We start from the raw sequence: 27,264 nt of genomic DNA on the forward strand, positions 1-27,264 counted from the left end.
AACATTAGCACAATCTATATTGAAAATAATAATATAATAATAATCAAGCATTTAAGTGTTATCACAACAAGCATAGCAGTACCCCGGATATCTCTGTGTTAACATATGGGAAGGGAGGAGGGAGGGCAGAGAAAAAAAATAAAGGGCGGAAGGGGAACCGTAGGAGCTAGCTCAAGTGTTTACATATACCTAAGACTTAATTTGAGAAAAGAGTATCCCAAGTGGACCAGATTTCATGATATCAGTCAAATTTGTTAGTTCTCCCATTTTTACTTTCATATTACAAGTATAAGGATAAATATTAGTACTCCAGTAAAAACCTCGGCCACACTCATATCTGGCTCAAGCACTAAGCAGATAGTGTGCTAAATAAAAGGTGCGCTAAGCTGAAGATGAGCTAAAAACAAAGAAAAAATAGTGTTCTTCACAAACTGAGAGGGGTCGATTTATTAAGCAGCAGATGCTGCTTCCAACCCCCTTTGTTTCTGGTCCAGAAATGGAAGTTAAAGGGACATTAAACACAATTTTGTTCTTTCATGATTCACATAGAGAATACCATTTTAAACAACTTTCTAATTTACTTCTATTATCTAATTTGCTTCATTCTCTTGATATTCTTTCCTGAAAAGCATATCTAGATAGGCTCAGTAGCTTCTGATTGGTGGCTGCACATAGATGCCTCATGTGATTGGCTCAACAATGTGCATTGCTATTTCTTTAACAAAGGATATCTAAAGATTGCCGCAAATGAGATAATAGAAGTAAATCGGAATGTTGTTTAAAATTGTATTCTCCATCTGAATCATGAAAGAAAAAATTGAGTTTAGTGGCCCTTTAAGAAGCAGCGTTGGCGGACTGAAATCATCCAGCTCCGATAGGGATGATTGACACCCCCTGCTAGTGGCCGATTGGCTGCCAGTGAGCAGGGGGCTGCATTGCACAAGCATTTCACCAAAAATGTTTGTGCAATGTTAAATTTAGCGAAATCCAGCTACAACAAATCATGTCCACTCGACCTTTAGTAAATCTACCCCTTAAACTATGTTTTAAATCAAGATAGATGCATGCATGCGCGAAACGCGTCAGGTGTCTATCTGTACCTGCACCTGTCATTTGGCCATTTGGCTGAATAAAAGATATTAATATCAAGTTTGCTGTCTCCGGGTCTCCTCCTTCATTCCCCCTGGTGGGACTTACCTTCTATATATATATATATATGTGTGTGTGTGTGTGTGTGTGTGTGTTTTTTTAGTAAATGTACTGTATGTGTGTATAGTTGTATGTGTATGTATATATTTGTATGTATTTATCTATGTGTGCACATACATATGTATGCACAAATTTTAATACATACAATTATATACATACACACCTTTCAACCCTTGCCAGTCAAACACTTTGTCATCTACCATGTCCCTTAAATTACTGTTAAAACAATCTTATTAAAATGAACCATAATTCACATTACAAGTGGCTTGCTATTTTTTTCTGTCGCTTGAGCACTAACTGCGCTCAAGTTAAAATATTGGCACAGCGCTATTAGTGAGCGTATTACAAGTTGAAAGTAAAAAGTAAGCAAAAGAAGCAGCGGTCATTGTCAGGATGATTGACACCCCCTGGTAGCTGCTGATTGGCCGCAAATGTGCAGGGGGAGGCTTTGCACAAGGATTTTTTGTGAAATGCTTGTGCAATGTTAAATGTTTTTAACCCCGGTCTTTAATAAATAGACCCCTTTGTTGTGCTTATTTCCGCTGCACTGCAGAAAATGGCCCATGTACACAGGCTTTTGGGCTAGTATTTAATAAAGTGTTATATTGTGCATTTACTGTAAATATTTCACATTCCAATGTTCTGCACATAAGGGAATATGTTCTAAGGGGTCTATCAACGAAGCTTGATGCCCCGTGTATGGACCGCTGCTCCATAACATGACTGCCTGCTCTGAGGCGGCGGACAGAAATCAACCCGATCGAAAACAACCACCTGGCTGCGAATCTACAGGGGGCGGCATTGTACCAGCAGTTCACAAGAACTGCTGGTGCAATTATAAATGCTGACAGCGTATGCTGTCGGCATTTATTGATGTGCGGCGGACATGGATCATGTCTGTCCGCACCTTATTAAATTGACCCCTAAGTATTTATAATTTTTGTATCCCTATATATATATAAATATATATATATATATATATATATATATATATATACCCATATGTGATTATGTGTGTGTATATATATATATATATATATATATATATATATATATATATATATACTGTATATACACGTGTATATAGGCACAAAATAAGTAATTTTGTGCAAAAATAAATCAGATATATGTAGAAAAATGTATTTATGACTAATTAAAACATATTGTGCTATGGGAAGAAAATTAGAATGTGAAATATTTATATTTTCATGTCGGGTTAGGGCACTTGAGAATATAGGATCGGGTTTGTGCACAAGTAGGGTTTTGTCCCACTTTTTTTGCTCCATTGACTTCTATTGGGGAATACACTTTTTACGCACTTCAGGTTAGCGCGCAAGCGAAAACTGTTTACTTTCAACTCATGATACAAGTGCAACCCAACACGAGGGGGAGCATTAAATAACACTCTACTTGTAATCTGGCCCTAAATACTTTTTATAAGGATAGTATTGAGGTTATTCTCCACTTCCCTGTAGTCATGGGTGCTGCCATGTTGAAATATATCTTTCACTACATTTCGGTATTGACCTGTTTGCATATGTTCAGCAATTCTCCTTGCAAGGTAGCCTAGGTTACATAATGACAGCTCCCATGATCAGAGGGAGGGCGCAGGAAATGTATTACGTTTTTTAGGTCCCTTTAAATAGCATAGAAATGAAATACTGCATACATTTTAGTGCAAATGTTTGAAATATTATCATTGCCTATAAAATATTTATTTGAACGCTTGATAAACTGTATTTTTTTACTTACTGTAAACTCTTGCTGAGTGACCTCTTACCTGTATTGTTATTGATCAAAATATTGGTGTAGTATTTGTGTATCCGATTTCTTGGACTTTGAAAGTAAAGTTTAGGGGTGAGTTCCCATGCATGAACTTTATAAAGACTATGTATAATAGCAGCAAAGATCATTGGAATAAGGAACAGAACCAATAGAATCAATCTGAAAATAAAAAAAATGCACATTTTGTCTGGTATTCTCTCTGTTTTGATATTAAAATGTTACTCATTTTTGTAAATTATAACTATGAAAGTGTGAAAGTTATAACATAGATTCCAAAAACTGCAGCAAAAAACACAACTTTATAACATTATTTTCTACATTTTTTCATGTACTCATGCACTGAACAATATGTCTAATAATCTATTAAAATATTTAGGGTCAGTTTACAAGTGGAGCAGTATTTAACTCTTCCGCTCAAGCACTAACTCCTCTAGAAGTAAGCTTTTTGCGCAAGTTGGGTAGCTCTCGTATTACAAGTTGAAAGTAAACATTTTTAGTAAACATTTTTCGCTTGCGAAATATCCCGACCCGCATAAAAAGCAGAACTTAAAATATCACGCATGCGATAACGTATTCCCCCCACAGAAGCAAAAAAAGCGGGGGGGAAAACTAACACCCTTCTTGTGCACAAACACGATTGCATATTCTCAAGTGCACTAATCCGACATGAAAATATGAATATTTCACATTCCAATGTTCTTCACATAGAAGAATATGTTCTATTTATTCATAAATACATATTTCTACATATATCTGATGGTATTTTGGTACAATATATAGTATATCTATACCTATATATATATATATATATATATATATATATATATATATATATATATACAGTATATATATTTATGGTTATATGTAGGTATAGCTATATACAGATTATATATATAGGAATATCTATTTAAAAATACATAGAATATTTTCTGCTATGTGCAAAAAATTAGAATGTGAAATATTTACAGTAAATACACAGTATAACACTTTATTATAAATGTATATTGCATAAATATGCTTTAACATATTTCTGCTACTTGACTGCAAAGAGCTCCAGTGCACTTCTATATATGTCTATTTATGTATATATGTGTATTTATGTGTTTATAACTGTATGTTAATACATATATAGACATATAAACACATATGTACACATATATAGACATATATATATATATATATATATATATATATATACGGTATATATATATATATATATATATATATATATATATATATATATATATACATACGAATAGAAATAGACAAATGGCTTGCACTCACTGGACTTTTAAAATATGTGCCTTTATTTGTGACTTTTCGGGGACCGTATCCCCTTCCTCAGACAGGTATATACATACGTGTATATGTATGTTTCTCAATTTTTTTCTCTAACACCTGAGACCTCATATCTTTGAGCCCTTAAAACTTTTTCGTACAATTTTTTTTTTTTTTTAAATAATTTTTATTAGATAGTGTTATTATAAGTGTAAGTATACTTCTATATGCATTTTGTGTAAGTATACTTCTATATGCATTTTTTATATGTTTTGTGACACTTTTTGTTTCGCGAAACAGTTACCCAGAGCTCTGAGGACGCGGTAATCATTCTAGCATAAATCATAAGTGTGCTCAAGCATTTGCATTAACTTTGAACTTGTAATACGAGTGGTAAACTTGACACGTGCAAACACCAGCGCTAAAGCCCTTTTCGCTAGCAACATAACTGTTAACGCTAAATCTGCCCTAAAACTGTTTTGCTATTCACTTACATTTATATACTCACACTTCAAAAGTCAACTAACAGGGTACTACATTACAAATTGCATTTAAATAACCCCTAAACAACTAGCAATTAGTGGATTTGCAGGAAAACATTTATTGCATATGTAATGTTTTGTGAATATCTTTGGAAAATCTATCCATCTATCTATCTATATTAAAGAGAATCAAATAACTACTTGATATGTTTTAATTCAATATATAAACAAAAAGCAACATTCAAATACAAAAAAACAAACAAACTGTTACTTACTTTAAAATTGAATTTAAATAATGTGTGATTCTCCCAACTAATTACAACTCTGTAAGGGGGCATAATTCTGAAATGAGTTGTGGTTACTATTGGACAGACAACTTTTGAGATACATCATCCCTTATGATTTTTTAATATATCTTTTTTTATTTGAAATGTTGTTTTTATAATTCATTAACATTTTTTCATAATGCCACGCTAAAATTAAACTTTCTTTCATAACGTAGTAAGAGTCCACGAGCCATTACTCCTGGGATTCAACTCCTAGCCACAAGAAGAAGGCAGAGATTCATAAAGCTCTAAGAGCAATTAATCCCTCCCACCTCTCTGGTATCTTTTTATTGCCTTCACAAGAGGAAGGCGAAGAAATTGAGGTGCTCCATATTGTTCATTGCAGGGTTTCCTCAGACTGTTTTAAGGCCCATTTATTTTCCCCTCAGAGAGCTGCTACTGAGAGACAGAAGGAAGATTGGACTATTGGGCAGTAAAACAATTACACCCAGTGAGGAATTAGTCACAAGCCTGAAACAGGTGTTGCATCAATATACTCCACATATAGATCCTCTGATGTGACGTACACAGCACTGGGTGAGATTACTATTCGGCTAATTAACCTTCAAATTACATCTCAATGCAAATTTATACCCTTTGTTATATACACAGTCAAAGGGATTTTACTGTTTGTCAATATGAGGAGTCTCTTTATGTATTTTGGCCCATATTACAAGTGGAGCGCTAATAACGCTCCCCCTCGAGCATTAATTGCGCTAAAAGTAAGCTTTTTGCACGATTCGGGTTGCGCTCGTATTATGAGTTGAAAGTAAACTGTTTTTGCTCTTGAGTTAACCTGACTAGCGCAAAAAGCTAGACTTACAATATCGCATGCGCATTCACATATTCTCCCATAAAAGTCAATGGAGAAAATAAAGAGGGAAAAAACCCGATCGCATATTCTCATGTGTTGTAACCCAACATTAAAATATGAATATCTCACATTCCAATGTTCTGCACATAGCAGAATAAGTTCTATTTATTCATAAATAAATATTTCCACATATATCTGTATTTTGGTACAATATACAGTATACATATATATATATATATATATATATATATATACACATGGTTATAATGATTATATATAGGTATAGATATATACAGATATATAAAAAAAGGAATTTCTATTTAGAAATAAATAGAAAAACATGCTATCTATCTACATATATATATATATATATATATATATATATATGTGTCTATATATATATATATATATATATATATATAGATATATAAATGCAGAAGTATTTATGTGTTTATATGTGTATATATGTCTGTAAATACATGTATACACATATAAATACAAATTTACACACACACACACACACATATATATTTACATCTTTAGACATGTATATGTAAGTATCTCTATGTTAAAGCCCTTTGTCTGCTTTTTTTTCTAACACCTACCCTTATATTATATAATGTTATTATAAGTGTAACTATACTTTGTAATGTATTATGTATATTGATGTGTTTTGTGACACTTTTTTGTTTTGCAAAACAGTTAAACAGAGAGCTCTGAAGTTGCGGTAGTCATTCTATTGTAAATCACAATTGTGGCCGAGCAATTGCACTTACTTTAAACTCGTAATTTGGGGTAGATTTAACATGCTGCGAATCCAGGGAATTGCAGCGAATTAGGGAATCGCTGTGTGTTAACACAGTATGAAGCAAAAAATCTGAGATGTTGGATATCTAATTTGCATATCTTACCCATAATCCTCTTGTGCATTGGTAACAGTGTATATAGAGTTTTTTTGGGTAAAAGCAAGCGGGGATATACTTGCCAAGATGTGCTAATTTCCTATGCAATAATTTTTAATATATATAAATGTGTGTGTCTACATATGTATATATATATATTTTCCGTTCTCATGGTAATCATATTAAACATCTCTTTACATTTGTAGGCATTGAACATATTACCAATGACATAAGAGGAGGAGATAGGTTGGGGAGACTTCAGAAGAAAGAGGCATATTGGATTTTTACCTTACATACCAAATCTCCCTATGGCATTAATATGAGACATGACCTTGACCTATTCATTGACTAGGCTTGGTACATGCCTCATTAGCATAGGACCACCTTGCCTCTCTCTCTTTCTCTCGTTACTTTCCCTTCCCATCCCTCCCTTACTTCTCCTCTCATCCTCTTTCCTGTTGCCTCTCAAGCTTCAGGCTAAGCAACCTTTTTTCCTAGGTTCTTCTGTTTCTTCTTTATTACCATTTATTTAGTGTTTCTTCTTTTTCTATTAGCTCTTAACTCATTTTTTACATTCAGATTATCATTACTTAATGGGTATTTTCAATTCCGGAATTTTTAATTACTTTCATCCAACACACCCCATTCCTCCTTATCTTATTTTCCTACTCCTCCATTAGGGAGTTACATTAATTTCTTTCATAAAAATTTTCTGTTTATACACACATACATTTGCTTATAGGGTTACCGCCCTTGCCATTTGTACTAAGCTAATACTGAGCAGGTAACCAATGACCAATAGGCATAGCTCCCCTTTATGGTCCCGACACAGCAATTATGTATTTACTCTATATACTGTAAAAATCGTCCGGCCATTAGGGGCACCCTGATACAATAAATCTTTTCATTTCGTTCCTGCCTTTAGTTTAAGTCCCAATCTGTGTAATACAGAAAAGTTATGACCATCTGTGTTTATGCTTATTTTTGTTATATATGCATTTCCTTCTTAACACACATATCGTTTTGGCCCAGTATTTTAGTTTTTCCTTTTTTGCATCTTTCTGTTTTTTATTTTTACAAGACTATTTATTACAAGTATGACTTTCGTTAATCAAGTTTTGTAAATGTGTCCATTTTACCTAACTAGCCCACTCAAAACTTAGATTTGTAAACTGAATCTAATGCTCTAATGGTACAGGAAACATCACAATTGTTCCTGTCATCAAAGCAGGAATTCAATGTTTTAAATTTTATAGAGGAACTTAACTTATAGAATCTGCAATGACCCTAACATTGATTCCTAGTGGCCCTTTAAAATAAGAAATAAAAGAAAACTTTCCTAGAAATAATCTAATAAAACAAAGAACAATACTATGAGGTGCAAAAAAGAAAAAAAGAGAAAATAATAAATAAAAAAAGGGAAGGAGAAAAAAAAGGGGAAAAAAAGGAAAATATAACACTTTGACTCACTAACACTGTTAGAATACAAATTTTAGTGCACTTTTACTATATGTGTCTTTTTAATATATTCATGGAGTTTAGAGGAGAAAAAAGTCTTCCCCTTGATCTTTTTACCCCTGTTTAATCTTTCTTATATTCTGAATGAAAAAAACATCCTGCCAATAGCCCATTTTAATCAATTTATTATAATTTTCATCCCATCACTTTTAAATTTTTCCCTTTCACTCGCACTTATTTTTTATGGTCAACAGATCTCTGATTGTTATTCACTGATGTTATTTGTTTATTTTAGTTACATCACACTCACAACTAGTTTTCACTTAATTACCATAGGGATTAGTACTGGGATTAGCACTGCCTACTTCTGTGTTTTGTCCTATTGGCTGTTGTTCTCTATATAATCTTTTCACAGGTAACACTACTAGATCTCTGATGAAGCGCATGTGAGCATGCGCGAAACGCGTCAGATCTAGCACCCCTTGCACACCTGTATTAGTGCTACTCACCTTGTGTATCAAATAAAGTCACCTGACTTCAAGTTCCTGAGTCCTCGCTTTTTTCTTTGTATCCTATATATATATATATATATATATATATATATATTAAATGTATTTACAGACATATATACACATATAAACAATTAAATATATATGTATACATTTATAGACATATATAAGTGCATTAGAGCCTTTTGCCGTTAAGTAGACGAAAACATGTAAAAGCATATTTATGCAATATTCATATTTAATAAAAATGTTAACTATGTATTTACAGTAAATATTTCACATTCCAATGTTCTGTACATAGCATAATATGTTCTATGTATTTCTAGGCCAGGTGAGAGACATAGTGGCGGTGTTGGCATCTTTCTCTCCCCCTCCTGCTCCTATCAGTACCTATCTCCATTTCCATCTCTCTCCTTTTCTTCCTTTGAAGTCCACTGCATCCGCTGGTTCTCCCCCCTCTCTCTCAGAGTGGCAGTTATCTATCGCCCCCCTGGACCAACCTCCCAATTCCTTGACAACTTTGCTGCCTGGCTTCCTCACTTTCTCTCTACAAATACACCTACCCTAATTCTGGGGGACTTCAACATCCCTATTGACAACCCATCTGCCCCTGCTGTCTCTAAACTTCTCTCACTCACTAACTCCTTCGGTCTCTCACAATCCACCCTATTCCCTACCCACCGTGATGGACACTCGATTGATCTGGTATTCTCCTATCTCTGCTCTCTCTCTCTGATGTTGCCTGTCGACCATTTCCCATCTTAGACCACCATCTGCTCACCTTTAATCCCAATATAGATGCTAAACCTACTTCCCCCTCTCGCCCCCACACTAGTAGAAATCTGCACACTGTGGACCCTCCCCAACTCTCCAATCTTATTCATATACGTCTCTCCCACACTTCCACGATATCCTGCCCTGACCTTGCTATAACCCACTACAACAATACTCTCTCTGCTGCACTTGACACTCTCGCTCCGCCCCAACTTCGCAAAGCCCCACATCGTCAGCTCCAGCCCTGGCACTCCCAACAAACACGCCACATACAAAAATGCTCACACACTGCTGAACGTGCCTGGAGGAAATCCCGCTCTGAACCTGGTTTCCTGCACTATAAGTTCATTCTTTACTCTTACACCTCTGCCCTTCGCTTAGCTAAGCAAACATACGTCTCTTCTCTTATATCCACTCACTCTTCAAACCCTAAAAGACTCTTCTCCATTTTCAACTCTCTCCTCTACCCACCTGCACCACCACACTCATCTGCATTCAGTGCTCATGACCTTGCTGACTATTTTTTCAATAAAACACTTGCCATCCGAAGAAACATCCCAACACAAACCTGCAATCTTCCAACTTTGCTCCCAGTCACTCCCTCTGCCACTCTCTGCACCCTCCTCCCAACCACCGAGAGTGAAGTGGCTTCCCTTTTGTCTTCCTCACACCTCACTACCTGCCCACTTGACCCTATTCCTTCACATCTAATTCCCCCTCTGTCTCGCATCCTCACTCCGGCTCTTACTCACATATTCAACATATCCCTTTCTACCGGCTCATTCCCTGCCTCCTTCAAACATGCATAGGTCACCCCCATCCTCAAAAAACCCTCCCTTGACCCTAACTCCCCTTCAAACTACCGCCCCATATCACTGCTCCCGCTAGCTTAAAAATTCCTTGAAAAACTAGTTTTCGATCGCCAAACCCAATTCCTGTCCTCCAACTCATTGCTCGACCCCCTCCAATCTGGCTTCCGTCCCCAACACTCAACTGAGACTGCCCTCACCAAGTTTACTAATGATCTCCTTTCTGCTAAAAACAAAGGCCTTTGACACTGTTGACCATCCCCTTCTCCTACGGACTCTCAGCTCTCTTGGGGTCTGTGACACTGCCCTCTCCTGGATCCACTCATCTTTTTAACAGATCCTTCACTGTCTCTTTTGCTGGTGACTCCTCCTCTCTTTTGCCTCTGTCTGTTGGAGTACCTCAAGGCTCTGTCCTGGGTCCTCTTCACTTCTCTATTTACACTTCTTCACTGGGTAAACTTCACTGGGTAAACATCTCTTTGCTGATGATACCCAGATCTACCTTTCCACCCCTGCACTCTCTCCTTTTGTCAATTCTCACATCAGCGACTGCTTATCTGGCGTTTCCTCCTGGATGGCCTCTCACCACCTAAGAATAAACATGTCAAAAACCGAACTACTTCTAATTCCCCCCTCTAACTCTTCTCCAGTTTCTAATTTTTCTATCACTGTTGGCGGAATTTTTCTATCACTGTTGGCACATCACCCCAAGTCCGCTGCCTCGGAGTCACGCTTGACTCAAATCTGTCCTTCATTCCCCACATCCAATTGCTCTCTTCATCCTGCCACAACCACCTACGCAATATCTCCAAAATTTTTCTGTTTCTAAGTGCTGAAATTACTAAACAGTTAATCCACTCCCTGGTAATTTCCCAACTTGACTACTGTAACAACTTACTAACTGGCCTCCCTCTCTCCCGCCTCTCTCCCCTCCAATCCATCCTAAATGCATCTGCCAGGCTAATCCACATCTCTCGACACTCTGTTTCTGCTGCACCTCTCAGTGAGTCCCTTCACTGGCTCCCCATTCACAACAGAGTTAAATTAAAAATTCTCACCCTGACCTACAAAGCCCTCACCAATGCTGCCCCATCCTACCTGTCCTCACTTATCAACAAATATACTCCTGCCCACCCACTAAGATCCAACAATGACCTGCTTCTTGCGTCCTCTACCATCACCTCCTCTCATGCTAGACTACAGGACTTCTCTCGTGCGGCACAAACCCTCTGGAACGCACTTCCTCGTGCTGTCAGACTTGCCCCTAACCTCTCCTCCTTTAAACGTTCCCTAAAGACCTTTCTGTTCAGGGAAGCTTATCACCCGACTTATTAACAAACTAACTTCACTTAACTAACAGTTGCCCTCTATCTCCTCACTAATATCATTCTCACCTTTGCAGTCCCCACCTCCTGTTTCCCATCCTCCTACCCATCTAGATTGTAAGTTCCCACGGGAATAGGGCCCTCATTTCCCCCCTGTATTTTGTCTGTAACATTTTGTCTTTTATCGTTTTGTTTCTCCATTGTACTGTTATCCTTGTACCCATGGGCAGCGCTGCGGAATCTGGCTCTTTATAAATAAAGAATAATAATAATATACTGTATATATATATATATATATATATATATATATATATATATATATCTGTATATATCTATGCCTAGAATTAATCATCTATTTATATAGATATAAATATATATTTGTTTAAAAAACATCAGATATATGAAAAAATATTTATTTAAGAATAAAAAAAAACATATTCTGTTGTAAAAAAACATTAGAATATGAATTATTCAAATTTTTATGTCGGGTTAACACTAATGAGAATATGAATGGGGTTTGCGCGAGAGTGGGTGTTTTTTTTCCACTTTTTTTTCTCCATTGACTTCTATGGGGGAATACGTGAATGCGCACGCAATTTTCTAAGTTCAGATTTTTTTGCTGGTCGGGTTACCGCTAGGGGAAAAATATTTTCAACTTTTAATACCAGTGCAACCCGACTAGCGCAAAAAACTTAATTCTAGCGATAGCAAAAAGGCAAAATACAGCTCCACTTGTAATCTAGCCCTTATTGTTTTTAGAGTAAAAAAAATACATTTGGTAGTTGTATCCATTTCTTTGATTTGTTTGTATTATTTCATGGAGCTTACTGAAATTCGTCCCCACTACCTTAAAGGGACATTAAACATGTTAGGATGGTAATTTACAATGATAAATTGTGTGTATATATATATACAGTGGGGAAAAAAAGTATTTAGTCAGCCACCAATTGTGAAAGTTCTCCCACTTAAGAAGATGAGAGAGGCCTATAATTTTCATCAAAGGTATACCTCAACTATGAGAGACAAAATGTGGAAACAAATCCAGACAATCACATTGTCTGATTTGGAAAGAATTTATTTGCAAATTATGGTGGAAAATAAGTATTTAGTCAATATCAAAAGTTCATCTCAATACTTTGCTATATATCCTTTGTTGGCAATGACAGAGGTCAAACGTTTTCTGTAAGTCTTCACAAGGTTGTCACACACTGTTTCTGGTATGTTGGCCCATTCCTGCATGCAGATCTCCTCTAGAGCAGTGATGTTTTGGGGCTGTCGCTGGGCAACACAGACTTTCAATTCCCTCCAAAGGTTTTCTATGGGGTTGAGATCTGGAGACTGTCTAGGCCACTCCAGGACCTTGAAATGCTTCTTACGAAGCCACTCCTTCATTGCCCAGGTGGTGTGTTTGGGATCATTGTCATGCTGAAAGACCCAGCCACATTTCATCTTCAATGCCCTTGCTGATGGAAGGAGGTTTGCACTCAAAATCTCACGATACATGGCCCCATTCATTCTTTCATGTACACGGATCAGTGGTCCTGTTACCTTTGCAGAGAAACAGCCCCAAAGCATGATGTTGCCACCCCCATGTTTCACAGTAGGTATGGTGTTCTCTCTCCTCCAAACACGGCAAGTTGTGTTTCTACCAAACAGTTCTACTTTGGTTTCATCTGACCATATGACATTCTCCCAATCTGCTTCTGGATCATCCAAATGCTCTCTAGCATACTTCAGACGGGCCCAGACATGTACTGGCTTAAGCAGGGGGACACGTCTGGCACTGCAGGATCTGAGTCCCTGGCAGCGTAGTGTGTTACTGATGGTAGCCTTTGTTACGTTGGTACAGCTCTCTGCAGGTCATTCACTAGGTCCCCCCGTGTGGTTCTGGGATGTTTGCTCACCATTCTTGTGATCATTTTGACAACACGGGGTGAGATCTTGCGTGGAGCCCCAGATCGAGGGAGATTATCAGTGGTCTTGTATGTCTTCCATTTTCTAATTATTGCTCCCACAGTTGATTTCTTCACACCAAGCTGCTTGCCTATTGCAGATTCAGTCTTCCCAGCCTGGTGCAGGGCTACAATTTTGTTTCTGGTGTCCTTCGACAGCTCTTTGGTCTTCACCATAGTGGAGTTTGGAGTGTGACTGTTTGAGGTTGTGGACAGGTGTCTTTTATACTGATAACAAGTTCAAACAGGTGCCATTAATACAGGTAATGAATGGAGGACAGAGGAGCCTCTTAAAGAAGAAGATACAGGTATGTGAGAGCCAGAAATCTTGCTTGTTTGTAGGTGACCAAATACTTATTTTCCACCATAATTTGCAAATAAATTCTTTCCAAATCAGACAATGTGATTGTCTGGATTTGTTTCCACATTTTGTCTCTCATAGTTTAGGTATACCTATGATGAAAATTACAGGCCTCTCTCATCTTCTTAAGTGGGAAAACTTGCACAATTGGTGGCTGACTAAATACTTTTTTCCCCCACTGTATATATATATATATATATATATATATATATATAAAACTGCAATATACTTTCAGTATTTATTTGGTCCCCTTTTCCTGTAATTCCATCCTGAAATTGCGAGCTTTCCAGCTCCTGTTAGAAATGGAAATGCACAACACTGTTATATTCCACACAGCCATTGGCTGCACACTCTAGTGACCTATTTATAACTGTCTCTGATTGGCCACAGCAGAAAAGGTAACCTATGTTACAATATGTCATTGCTTTATAGACACTAAAATTTTACACTTGTTTTGTCTAAATCTAATGAAACTAAAAAAAAAATCAACATGTTATTCTCAGACTAATCATTTCTTTGAATGCGTCATTCTTTCTAGCATTTATTTAGTGTTTAATGTCCATTTAACTTATCCTTTAAAGGGTAGATCCACTGATAACAATTTTATGTTTTATTTTGTTGTATTTTTGCCAGTTCAGCTTTTTAATTCCTGAATTGATCTCATTGGGAATTCTAATAGTCTTAGGGGCCGATTTATCATTGCGTCAATCTCGACGCATTTGCTGGAGTCAATACGCTCGCCAGACATTGCTGCCACAAATTTACATACGACAACCTTATTTATTAAAAAGCCTGTCAAAAAAACGAGCATCAAGTTTGGCGTGATGAGCATCGGACTATTGATAAATAAGAGTCATCGATGGAGAGTGTGACTTGTATTACATGCGTTAAACATGGTGCAAATAGATTTATCCAAAAAAGGAAGTTAGTTATATTATGTAATGTATTTCATTTTTATCCCTATATCTTCTAGTGCTCCAAATTTAAAGCAATACTTTGCACCAAATTTGGAGCAATAATATTGTTCCCTTGCTTTGTAATGAGAGACAAATATGTAACATAATCCATAAGTAGTCATGTATTTATTTCATTTTTATCCCTATATCTATTAGTGCACCAAATTTGAAGCAATACTTCGCACCAAATTTGGAGCAATAATATTGTCCCCTTGCTTTGTAATGAGAGACAAAGATGTAACATAATCCATAAGTAGAGTAACATCTCCCTAATTTACTTTTATGATCTAATATGCTTCATTGTCTTGCAGCATCAAACATAACCTTTCTGTGTTTTCAGATTCCCATTGATTTCTATGGCATTCGCGGCCTCAAAGGTGGCGGTTTGAACGATAGGTAAGCTGCGTTGGAATAGACACAAGCATACCTGTTGAATGTTTGATAAATTGGCAAGACGGTCAAATGGAGTCGAATGTGGCGGCGGATGATCAGCAATCCACTTGAATAACACAAGCATCGATCTGCGTCGGATTAATATCACGGGAGCGTATATTACATCACACATTTCAACATTTGACAATCTTGACGCTTTGTTAACTATGACGGATAAACTTTGCGTCTAATTTGACGCAGACTTCCAGCGCATTATCAGTTGAAGCTTTGATAAATCGGCCCCTTAGGCTGCTCTTGCCTCTAAAGTAATCTATTCTCCCACTGTTTCCTCAATGCAAGGGAGTGCTTCAGACTTTGCTCCAGGATTTAAAGGTTTGTGCACTCTGTAGTATGCACAATTTATTTTCAATTTTGCTGGATTGTTAACAGTTCAGCTTTTCATGTCCTGAATGGATCACATTAGGCATTCTAATAGTATAATGCTGCTCTTCCTCTAAAGTAATCTGTCCTCCCTCTGTTTTCTCAAAACACCTTAGGATGCCCTTATAGTTATCAGATTCAGAACCCTCGGGTTGTTTTCTGAAGGTGAGGTTTTTTTTTATGATGATCATGAGTCTTTTACTGATCAGATCTACCACTTCCATGTTCGAGCTTGAACATCTTAGTATTTTGTTTAAAGAGGTTTTATGTACTTTAGATATCTAAGACCTTAAAGGGACATAAAACAAGTTGGAACAGAGACAAAATATAATATGTACTTGAATTACTTTACCTGTATATTTATACTGCAGTGCCTTGCCATTAACCCTTTCATCTAAGTATCCGAATTGTAAAGCTTTAACTCCCCCCACACATTTCCTTCTATGGCTGTATCTATATCTATTGTTGTTTTGGTAGAATACAAAAATGCATAGGGATTATCTGCTGGAGCATGCCTAGAAGCTGTGAACTCAGTTGAAATACAATGCCTGTGTCTAAACACTGATAAGGGGGGTGGAGCAGACTGCTCCAGACAGCATGGCTATATAAGTATTTTTGCTTATTTTTTTTAAAGTATTTTAAAATACTTGCCAGCAATTTTTAAATATTTTTTTATGCAAACTATTTTTACCTAATTAGCCTTTTTAGGATATGCACAGATCTCAACCTGTTTTATGGCACTTTAAATCATCTTAGGAAAAAACTTTCTAAACAAAATAGATTTAATTTCTAAACCTTCTGCTAAGTCATAAGAATTTTTTTTCTTGTTTCTAAGGCTCTAATTAAAATAATTTCTTTCATGTAATTAGCAAGAGTCCATGAGCTAGTGACGTATGGGATATACATTCCTACCAGGAGGGGCAAAGTTTCCCAAACCTCAAAATGCATATAAATACACCCCTCACCACACCCACAAATCAGTTTTACAAACTTTGCCTCCCATGGAGGTGGTGAAGTAAGTTTGTGCTAAATTCTACGTTGATATGCGCTTCGCAGCAGGCTGGAGCCCGGTTTTCCTCTCAGTGTGCAGTGAATGTCAGAGGGATGTGAAGAGAGTATTGCCTATTTGAATTCAATGGTCCCTTCTACGGGATCTATTTCATAGGTTCTCTGTTATCGGTCTTAGAGATTCATCTCTTACCTCCCTTTTCAGATCGACTATATACTCTTATGTACCATTACCTCTACTGATTCTCGTTTCAGTACTGGTTTGGCTTTCTTCTACATGTAGATGAGTGTCCTGGGGTAAGTAAGCCTTATTTTTTGTGACACTCTAAGCTATGGTTGGGCACTTTTATATAAAGTTCTAAATATATGTGTTTAAACATTTATTTGCCTTGATTCAGGATGTTCAATATTCCTTTTTTCAGACAGTCAGTTTCATTATTGGGATAATGCATATGAATTAAAACATTTTTTCTTACCTTAAAAATTGACTTTTTTCCCTGTGGGCTGTTAGGCTCGCGGGGGCTGAAAATGCTTCATTTTATTGCGTCATTCTTGGCGCAGACTTTTTTGGCGCAAAAATTTTCTTTGTCATTTCCGGCGTCATACTTGTCGCCGGAAGTTGCGTCATGTTTTTGACATTTTTTCGCGCCAAAAATGTCGGCGTCACCGGATGTGGCGTCATTTTTGGCGCCAAAGCATTTAGGCGCCAAATTATGTGGGCGTCTTTTTTGGCGCTAAAAAATATGGGCGTCATTATTGTCTCCACATTATTTAAGTCTAGTTGTTTATTTGCTTCTGGTTGCTAGAAGCTTGTTCATTGGCATTTTTTCCCATTCCTGAAACTGTCATTTAAGGAATTTGATAAATTTTGCTTTATATGTTGTTTTTTCTATTACATATTGCAATATGTCTCAGATTGACCCTGAATCAGAAGCTACTTCTGGAAAATCGCTGCCTGATGCTGGATCTACCAAAGTTAAGTGTATTTGCTGTAAACTTGTGGTAACTGTCCCTCCGGCTGTTGTTTGTGATGAATGTCATGATAAACTTGCTAATGCAGATAATATTTCCTTTAGTAATGTTCCATTACCTGTTGCTGTTCAGTCAACATCTAATACTCAGGGTGTTCCTGTTAATATAAGAGATTTTGTTTCTAAATCTATTAGGAAGGCTATGTCTGTTATTCCTCCTTCCAGTAAACGTAAAAGGTCTTTTAAAACTTCTCATTTTCCAGATGAATTTTTAAATGAACAACATCTTTCTGATTCTGTTTCTGATGATGATTTGTCTGGTTCAGAGGATTCTGTTTCAGAGATTGACACTGATAAATCTTCATATTTATTTAAAATGGAATTTATTCGTTCTTTACTTAAAGAAGTCTTAATTGCATTAGAAATAGAGGATTCTGGTCCTCTTGATACTAAATCTAAACGTTTAAATACGGTTTTTAAACCTCCTGTAGTTATTCCGGAGGTTTTTCCCGTCCCTGATGCTATTTCTGAAGTAATTTCCAGGGAATGGAATAATCTGGGTAATTCATTTACTCCTTCTAAAAGGTTTAAGAAATTGTATCCTGTGCCATCTGACAGATTAGAGTTTTGGGACAAAATCCCTAAGGTTGATGGGGCTATCTCTACTCTTGCTAAACGTACTACTATTCCTACGGCAGATAGTACTTCCTTTAAGGATCCTTTAGATAGGAAAATTGAATCCTTTCTAAGAAAAGCTTATTTATGTTCAGGTAATCTTCTTAGGCCTGCTATATCTTTGGCGGATGTTGCTGCAGCTTCAACTTTCTGGTTGGAGGCTTTAGCAAAATAAGTGACAGACCATAATACTCATAGCATTGTTAATCTTCTTCAACATGCTAATAACTTTATTTGTGATGCCATCTTTGACATCATTAGGGTTGATGTCAGGTATATGTCTTTAGCTATTTTAGCTAGAAGAGCTTTATGGCTTAAAACTTGGAATGCTGATATGTCTTCTAAGTCAACTTTGCTTTCCCTTTCTTTCCAAGGTAATAAATTGTTTAGTTCACAGTTGGATTCTATTATTTCAACTGTTACTGGGGGGAAAGGAACTTTTTTACCACAGGATAAAAAATCCAAAGGTAAATATAGGGCTGCTAATCGTTTTCGTTCTTTTCGTCACAATAAGGAACAAAAGCCTGATCCTTCCCCAACAGGAACGGTATCAGTTTGGAAACCATCTCCAGTCTGGAATAAATCCAAGCCTTTTAGAAAGCCAAAGTCAGCTCCCAAGTCCACATGAAGGTGCAGCCCTCATTCCAGCGCAGCTGGTAGGGGGCAGATTACGATTTTTCAAAGAAATTTGGATCAATTCGATTCACAGTCTTTGGATTCAGAACATTGTTTCTCAAGGGTACAGAATAGGTTTCAAGATAAGGCCTCCTGCAAGAAGATTTTTTCTTTCTTGCATTCCAATAAATCCAGTGAAGGCTCAAGCGTTTCTGAAATGTGTTTCAGATCTAGAGTTGGCTGGAGTAATTGTGCCGGTTCCAGTTCTGGAACAAGGTCTGGGGTTCTACTCAAATCTATTCATTGTGCCAAAGAAGGAGAATTCCTTCAGACCTGTACTGGATTTAAAGATATTGAATCATTATGTAAGAATACCAACATTCAAAATGGTAACTATAAGGACTATTCTGCCTTTTGTTCAGCAAGGGCATTATATGTCCACAATAGATTTACAGGATGCATATCTGCATATTCCGATTCATCCAGATCACTTTCAGTTTCTGAGATTCTCTTTTCTAGACAAGCATTACCAGTTTGTGGCTCTGCCGTTTGGCCTAGCAACAGCTCCAAGGACTTTTTCAAAGGTTCTCGGTGCCCTACTATCTGTAATCAGAGAACAGGGTATTGTGGTATTTCCTTATTTGGACGATATCTTGGTACTTGCTCAGTCTTCACATTTAGCAGAATCTCATACGATTCGACTTGTATCGTTTCTTCAAGAACATGGTTGGAGGATCAATTTACCAAAGAGTTTGTTGATTCCTCAGACAAGGGTAACCTTTTTAGGTTTCCAGATAGATTCAGTGTCCATGACTCTGTCGTTAACGGACAAGAGACGTCTGAAATTGGTTTCAGCTTGTCGAAACCTTCAGTCTCAATCATTCCCTTCGGTAGCCTTATGCATGGAAATTCTAGGTCTTATGACTGCTGCATTGGACGCGATCCCCTTTGCTCGTTTTCACATGGGACCTCTTCAGCTCTGTATGCTGAACCAGTGGTGCAGGGATTATACAAAGATATCACAATCAATATCTTTAAAACCGAATGTACGACACTCTCTGACGTGGTGGACAGACCACCATCGTTTAGTTCAGGGGGCTTCTTTTTTTCCTCCAACCTGGACTGTGATCTCAACAGATGCAAGTCTGACAGGTTGGGGAGCTGTATGGGGGTCTCTGACAGCACAGGGGGTTTGGGAATCTCAGGAGGCGAGATTACCAATCAACATTTTGGAACTCCGTGCGATTTTCAGAGCTCTTCAGTCGTGGCCTCTTCTAAAGAGAGAGTCGTTCATTTGTTTTCAGACGGACAATGTCACAACCGTGGCATATGTCAATCATCAAGGAGGGACTCACAGTCCTCTGGCTATGAAAGAAGTATCTCGAATACTTGTATGGGCGGAATCCAGCTCCTGTCTAATTTCTGCGGTTCACATCCCAGGTATAGACAATTGGGAAGCGGATTATCTCAGTCGCCAAACATTACATCCGGGCGAATGGTCTCTTCACCCAGAAGTATTTCTTCAGATTGTTCAATTCTGGGGACTTCCAGAAATAGATCTGATGGCTTCTCATCTAAACAAGAAGCTTCCCAGGTATCTGTCCAGATCCAGGGATCCTCAGGCGGAAGCTGTGGATGCATTGTCTCTTCCTTGGAAGTATCATCCTGCCTATATCTTTCCGCCTCTAGTTCTTCTTCCAAGAGTGATTTCCAAGATTCTAAAGGAGCGTTCGTTTGTTCTGCTGGTGGCTCCAGCATGGCCTCACAGGTTTTGGTATGCGGATCTTGTTCAGATGGCTACTTGTCAACCATGGACTCTTCCGTTAAGACCAGACCTTCTATCGCAAGGTCCTTTTTTCCATCAGGATCTCAAATCCTTAAATTTGAAGGTATGGAGATTGAACGCTTGATTCTCAGTCATAGAGGTTTCTCTGACTCCGTAATTAATACTATGTTACAGGCTCGTAAAACTGTATCTAGGAAGATATATTATCGAGTCTGGAAGACTTACATCTCTTGGTGCTCTTCTCATCATTTTTCCTGGCATTCTTTTAGAATTCCTAGAATTTTACAATTTCTTCAGGATGGTCTGGATAAAGGTTTGTCTGCAAGTTCTTTGAAAGAACAAATTTCTGCTCTTTCTGTGTTGTTTCACAGAAAGATTGCTAATCTTCCTGATATTCATTGTTTTGTTCAGGCTTTGGTTCGTATCAAACCTGTCATTAAGTCAATCTCTCCTCCTTGGAGTTTGAATTTGGTTCTGGGGGCTTTACAAGCTCCTCCGTTTGAACCTATGCATTCTCTGGACATTAAATTACTTTCTTGGAAAGTCCTGTTCCTTTTGGCAATCTCTTCTGCTAGAAGAGTTTCAGAGTTATCTGCTCTTTCTTGTGAATCTCCTTTTCTGATTTTTCATCAGGATAAGGCGGTGTTGCGAACTTCATTTAAATTTTTACCTAAGGTTGTGAACTCTAACAACATTAGTAGAGAAATTGTGGTTCCTTCATTATGTCCTAATCCTAAGAATTCTAAGGAAAGATCGTTGCATTCTTTGGATGTAGTTAGAGCTTTGAAATATTATGTTGAAGCTACTAAAGGTTTCCGAAAGACTTCTAGTCTATTTGTTATCTTTTCCGGTTCCAGGAAAGGTCAGAAGGCCTCTGCCATTTCTTTGGCATCTTGGTTAAAATCTTTAATTCATCATGCTTATGTCGAGTCGGATAAAACTCCACCTCAAAGGATCACAGCTCATTCTACTAGGTCAGTTTCTACTTCCTGGGCATTTAGGAATGAAGCTTTGGTTGATCAGATTTGCAAAGCAGCCACTTGGTCTTCTTTGCATACTTTTACAAAATTCTACCATTTTGATGTGTTTTCTTCTTCTGAAGCAGTTTTTGGTAGAAAAGTACTTCAGGCAGCGGTTTCAGTTTGATTCTTCTGCTTATAATTTCAGTTTTTTTCATTATAAGATTGAAACTTTATTTTGGGTTGTGGATTATTTTTTCAGCGGAATTGGCTGTCTTTATTTTATCCCTCCCTCTCTAGTGACTCTTGCGTGGAAGTTCCACATCTTGGGTATTTATTATCCCATACGTCACTAGCTCATGGACTCTTGCTAATTACATGAAAGAAAACATAATTTATGTAAGAACTTACCTGATAAATTCATTTCTTTCATATTAGCAAGAGTCCATGAGGCCCACCCTTTTTCTGTGGTGGTTATGATTTTTTTGTATAAAGCACAATTATTCCAATTCCTTATTTTTTATGCTTTCGCACTTTTTTCTTATCACCCCACTTCTTGGCTATTCGTTAAACTGATTTGTGGGTGTGGTGAGGGGTGTATTTATAGGCATTTTGAGGTTTGGGAAACTTTGCCCCTCCTGGTAGGAATGTATATCCCATACGTCACTAGCTCATGGACTCTTGCTAATATGAAAGAAATGAATTTATCAGGTAAGTTCTTACATAAATTATGTTTTTCAGAGAGTGAACCAAGCTTTGTCTTCTCTTTTAATATTATTATTATTGTTTATTTATAAAGCGCCAACATTTTACTCAGCGCTATAAAAAGGTATATTAAAAATCCTAATGATACAATACAATAAAAACTTACAATGAGACATTATATAAGACTAAACATTTTACATTATTACACTTAAATTGAAAATAAGTAAAAGGAGAGGATCACCTTGCCCTTAAAGGGACACTAAACCCCCAAAAAACTCTCATGATTCAAGTAGAGAATACAATTTTAAACAACATTCCAATTTACTTGTATTATCTAATTTGCTTCATTCCTTAGATATCATTTGTTGAAGAAATAGAAATTCACATGTGTGAGCCAACCACACGAGGCATCTATGTGCAGCAACCAATCAGCAGCCACTGGGCCTATCTAGATATGCTTTTCAGCAAAGTATATCAAGAGAATTAAGCAAATTAGATAATAGAAGTAAACTAGAAAGTTGTTTAAAATTGTATTCTCTTTCTAAATCATGAAAGAAAAAAGTTGGGTTTCATGTCCCTTTAAGCACAATCAATTGTAGAAGGTGGCTTCTGTTTCACATTCCGAAAGACTTTTTGAATTTTATTAGCTGTAGTTTAGGTTTTTGAACAAGGCCAATGATTTTATTGCATCGTTTTCTATTAATCAAAAGAAAGAAGGAATTTTTGGACCAAAAGAGAGAGAGTTCCTATTTTCAAAATAGTAACAATTTGATCAATTCAACCCTATTCTACCCTATTCAACAGTGTCAGTTTTTGGCAATGATTAATTTGATGGATTCCTTCTTTCTTATTTCTATACTATCTCCAGTTGATTTCAGTTTTTTTCAGTTTGTGGCTCTTCCATTTGGTATATCTTTAGCTCCCAGAATTATTATGGAGGTTCTAGGAGCTCTCTTGTCTTTAATAAGAAATCATGCAGTTTAGTGGCTCTATACCTGGATGACATATATTGGTTCAGGCTCCCTTTTTTCCTTCAGCTGTATTTCACACCAACAGTCTACTGTTGCTTTTTCCCCAGACATAGTTGAAGAATGAATTTTAAAGAGTTTTTTCTTTTCTATGAGTCATTATAGACTCAGCGACTATGCAGCTTTCTCTAACTGATTAGGGATCAAAGTTACAGTCAGTTTGCTCACAACTCCAACCCATCTGAAGTTCATTGTATAGAAGTTAGGTCTGATAATTACAGCATCAGATGTTCTTCCTTTTGCATGCTTCCATATAAGACCTCTTCAACTTTGCATGCTTCGGCAATGGTGCAAAAATACCTCCATATAAACTTATGGGATTCCTCAGTGAGGCAATCTCTGTCCCAGTGGATAGTTTTCCAGACAATTCTTTTTGGCGGCATCCAACTATGAAAATAATATCTTCAGACACGATTCTCTGGGATTGGTGTTCAGTCTGCACAGGGAGTTTAGTTTTCTCAGGGGGGAGGGTTACCAATAATTATCTTGGTCCCTTCAGATATGTCCTCTTCTGAAAGGAGAAATGTATCAGAGTATTCATTCAGACAATGTTACCGCTGTAACCTATATACATGATGAAGGGGAAACTTTCAGTTCCTTAGCAATAACTTAGGAACTATCAAGGTTTTTTGATTGAATACAGAAACATTTTATATATTTTGCATCCCAGGAATAAAATCCGGGAATCTGATTTCCTTGTTTTCTCATTCAAGTATTAATTTTTTTCTAGATTTTGTAACAATGGGGTCTCCCATAGATAGACCTGATGACTTCTGTTTCCAAGTGTCATAGCTCAATTTAATAGAGCATTCTTCATTAATCTGACTGCTCCAATCAGGTCCTGCAGAACTTAGTTTGCAAATCAGATGTGAATCTTTCTCCACTCATCAAGATCACATGACTCTCACCTTGATGGATTAGAGATTGTATAAATATATATATATTTTTATAACAAAGAGGTTTCATTGATGCTGTATTTAACATTTTATTTCAGACCATAAAGTAAAAAAATTTTCTTTCCTGCTTTTGAAAAACAGGGTTTTAGCTGGTATTATTTTTTTTTAAATTCAAAGAATTCTTCTTATTGCATGTCAGTTCAGATAATTACTTATCTTCTATCTCTTTAGTAAGTCATATTTCAGCTTTCTCTGTTTCATTATGCAGAAAAATTCCTAAGTCTCTTGACATCAAGGATTAGACCCGGATGTTCAAAACATCGACGGACTATTCCAAGAAAAGGGGCATGTCCCGACAGATGCCGGCAAGCGGCGATGTCTCTGACATAGAAGTCAATGGGAGAGTGACATCACTGCCCACATTGAAGACATCGCCGCTTGTTGCCATTTTACTGTGGAGGGGGCCATATTTGAAGTGTGCAAACACGGTGCAAACAGTGCGCTCACTGAAACTAAAATTTGTTTCAGTGTAGGAACCCTTTAAATATTTCTGTGGGGACCTAAGTTTTAATACAGCTACACTAACTAGTTCAGGCGATGTTGTCTTGGCAGCTGATAGCTGGTGAGAAAAACATGGCCGCTAACATCCTTGCAACCTGCACTTCACTGCTTTGAACATATCGATCTTGTGTCGATGTGTCCAAAGCAAAGTGCAGGCTACTCTCACTAGTAACTCCCCCTGAACGCCTATAACTACATCATGCATAAGCTACACTCCCCCTGCACTGCCTCGCTACATCCCACTGACCGCCTACACCTACATCACGGCTAACCTACACTCCCCCTGCACCACCTAGCTAACTCCCCCTGAACGCCTCCACCTATGTCATGCCTAACCTACACACACCCAGAATGCTCAGCTAAGTCCCTAATACCGCCTACACTAACGTCCTGTCTAACCTACACGGCCCTGGAATTCCCAGCTAACTGCCTACTGTCAAAATCTAACTATATAGCTATGTCGCTAAAGTTATCATCCATGGTTAACTAATGTGTAACAGAGATGCGCTTAAACGTCGGTAGGTTACAGCTGGAGGACCGGCAAAACCTCCTCAACCTATCCGGGCTCCTGGAACTGGACTAGAATTGAACCACGGTCTGCCGCTTCTTAAAAGGGTTTCGATCGAGTAAGGTTCAAGGAATCAAGTCGGTCTTTTAGTATGTTGTAGGCAATTTGATGAGGGGACACTTCGATTCTGGTCCCCTATTCTTTCTAGAAGGTAGCCCCCCAAACAAGTGGTATCCCTAGGTGCATGATCAAATTGCAGACAACATACTAAAAGACTGATACAGGTATGGGGGGGTAGGAGATTAAATCCTACAAATTACTAACTAACAATAATCACCAAATGAACCCCCGTACAGGTATGAGGGGTGGTTATGCGATTAAAGGGACAATATACGGTAGATTTTTCTTTGCATAAATGATTTGTAGATGATCCATTTATTTAGCCCATATGAGTGTGTTTTTTATTGTTTAGTTTTGCTTATTTTTAAAATAATATTGTGCTGATTTTCAGACTCTTAACCAAGCCCCAAAGTTTTAGATGTATACTGATATATAAAAATGTCAGACTGCTTTTGTTTGTATAATGGGTCTTTTCATATGAAGGGGAAGGAGGGGGGGAGTTTCTGCTCTAAGCCTTTTTCAGTAGGTGTCCCAAGCTAATCTCATCAACAGTTATACACTTGTAGCTTGGTAGTCTATTGTATGCAGTTAAATTAAATTGGTGTATACTGCACCTTTAAGGCATAAACCGCCACTTCCCAACGCAAACTAGAACTACACTAGCACCTAACCCCCCTAAACTAACGCCCCTCTAAACTACCCCCCTCTAGACTAACCCCAATAAGTTACAACAAATAAAAAACCCTAACCCTAAGCTGTTACCAAAAATAAAAAAGTTACAAAAAATAATTAACTCCATTATCCAAAAATATATATACATATAAACTGTACCTTACACTAAACTACATGCCCCATAAAATAAAAAAATAAAAATATCCTAAAACAAAATTACAAAAGCCCTTAAAAGGGTCTTTTGTAGGCCATTGCCCTAAAGTGATCTCAGCTCTTTAGCAACAAAGATAAAAAAAGTTACAAACCCCCCCACCTACATTAAAGTAACCCCCCACCCCCAAAATAAAAAAAAATCTAACTGTAAAAACCTAGCCTAAGAAATAAAAGTCAAAATAGCAAAACCTATTCTTAAAAATAAAAAACCCACCCCCAAAAATCCTATATAACCCAAAAAGTGTTACTCATAGTTGATGCGGACTCCGGCTCCTCTTGAACCGACATTGGGCCCCTCTTTATCCAGGCTCCAGGCACCGGGGCCCCTCTTCATGGCAGCAGAGGCAGACTTCTGTGGCATCTTCCACTGCTTCCACTCCACATCTTCTTCAACGGCGGAGCCCATCTTCATCCAGGCGACAGGGGCCCATCTTTGCGGGCGGCAGAGGCGGTCTTCTGTGGCCTCTTCCACCGCCTCCATTCCACATATTCTTTTCTTTAGCTCTCTTTGGGGAGCCCTCCTCTTCATGCGATCTCCTCCACACACTGAAATTGTGAAAGCACATAACCCCAATATATAGGGGTACAATTTAATTCTGATTGGCTGATTTTAAATTTCTCTTATTGTGCAGTGGAGATCGCATGAAGAGGAGGGTGTGTGTGAGTATTCTGAGTGTCTGTTAGAGAGTACTTGTTTCTGTGTTTCTCAGTATTTCTGTGTTCTGTGAGTGTTTGTGTGTGTCTATGAGTGTGTGTGCCTTTGAATGTTTTTGTTTGTGTGTGACTCAAGTATA

At 37.5% G+C, this 27,264-nt stretch overlaps 1 protein-coding gene across 1 annotated transcript in view; it reads right to left on the reverse strand.

Moving 5' to 3' along the window:
- Window positions 1-27,264, reverse strand: part of LOC128653797 (ABC-type organic anion transporter ABCA8) — a 669,484-nt gene that overhangs the window by 304,049 nt on the left and 338,171 nt on the right. The window contains exon 20 of the mRNA XM_053707306.1: window positions 2,990-3,153. Coding sequence (XP_053563281.1) covers window positions 2,990-3,153 — 164 coding nt within the window. The remainder of the gene's footprint in view (window positions 1-2,989; window positions 3,154-27,264) is intronic.

Source organism: Bombina bombina, chromosome 1, assembly GCF_027579735.1.
Source record: "Bombina bombina isolate aBomBom1 chromosome 1, aBomBom1.pri, whole genome shotgun sequence".
In the NCBI taxonomy this organism is placed as follows: Eukaryota; Metazoa; Chordata; class Amphibia; order Anura; family Bombinatoridae; genus Bombina; species Bombina bombina.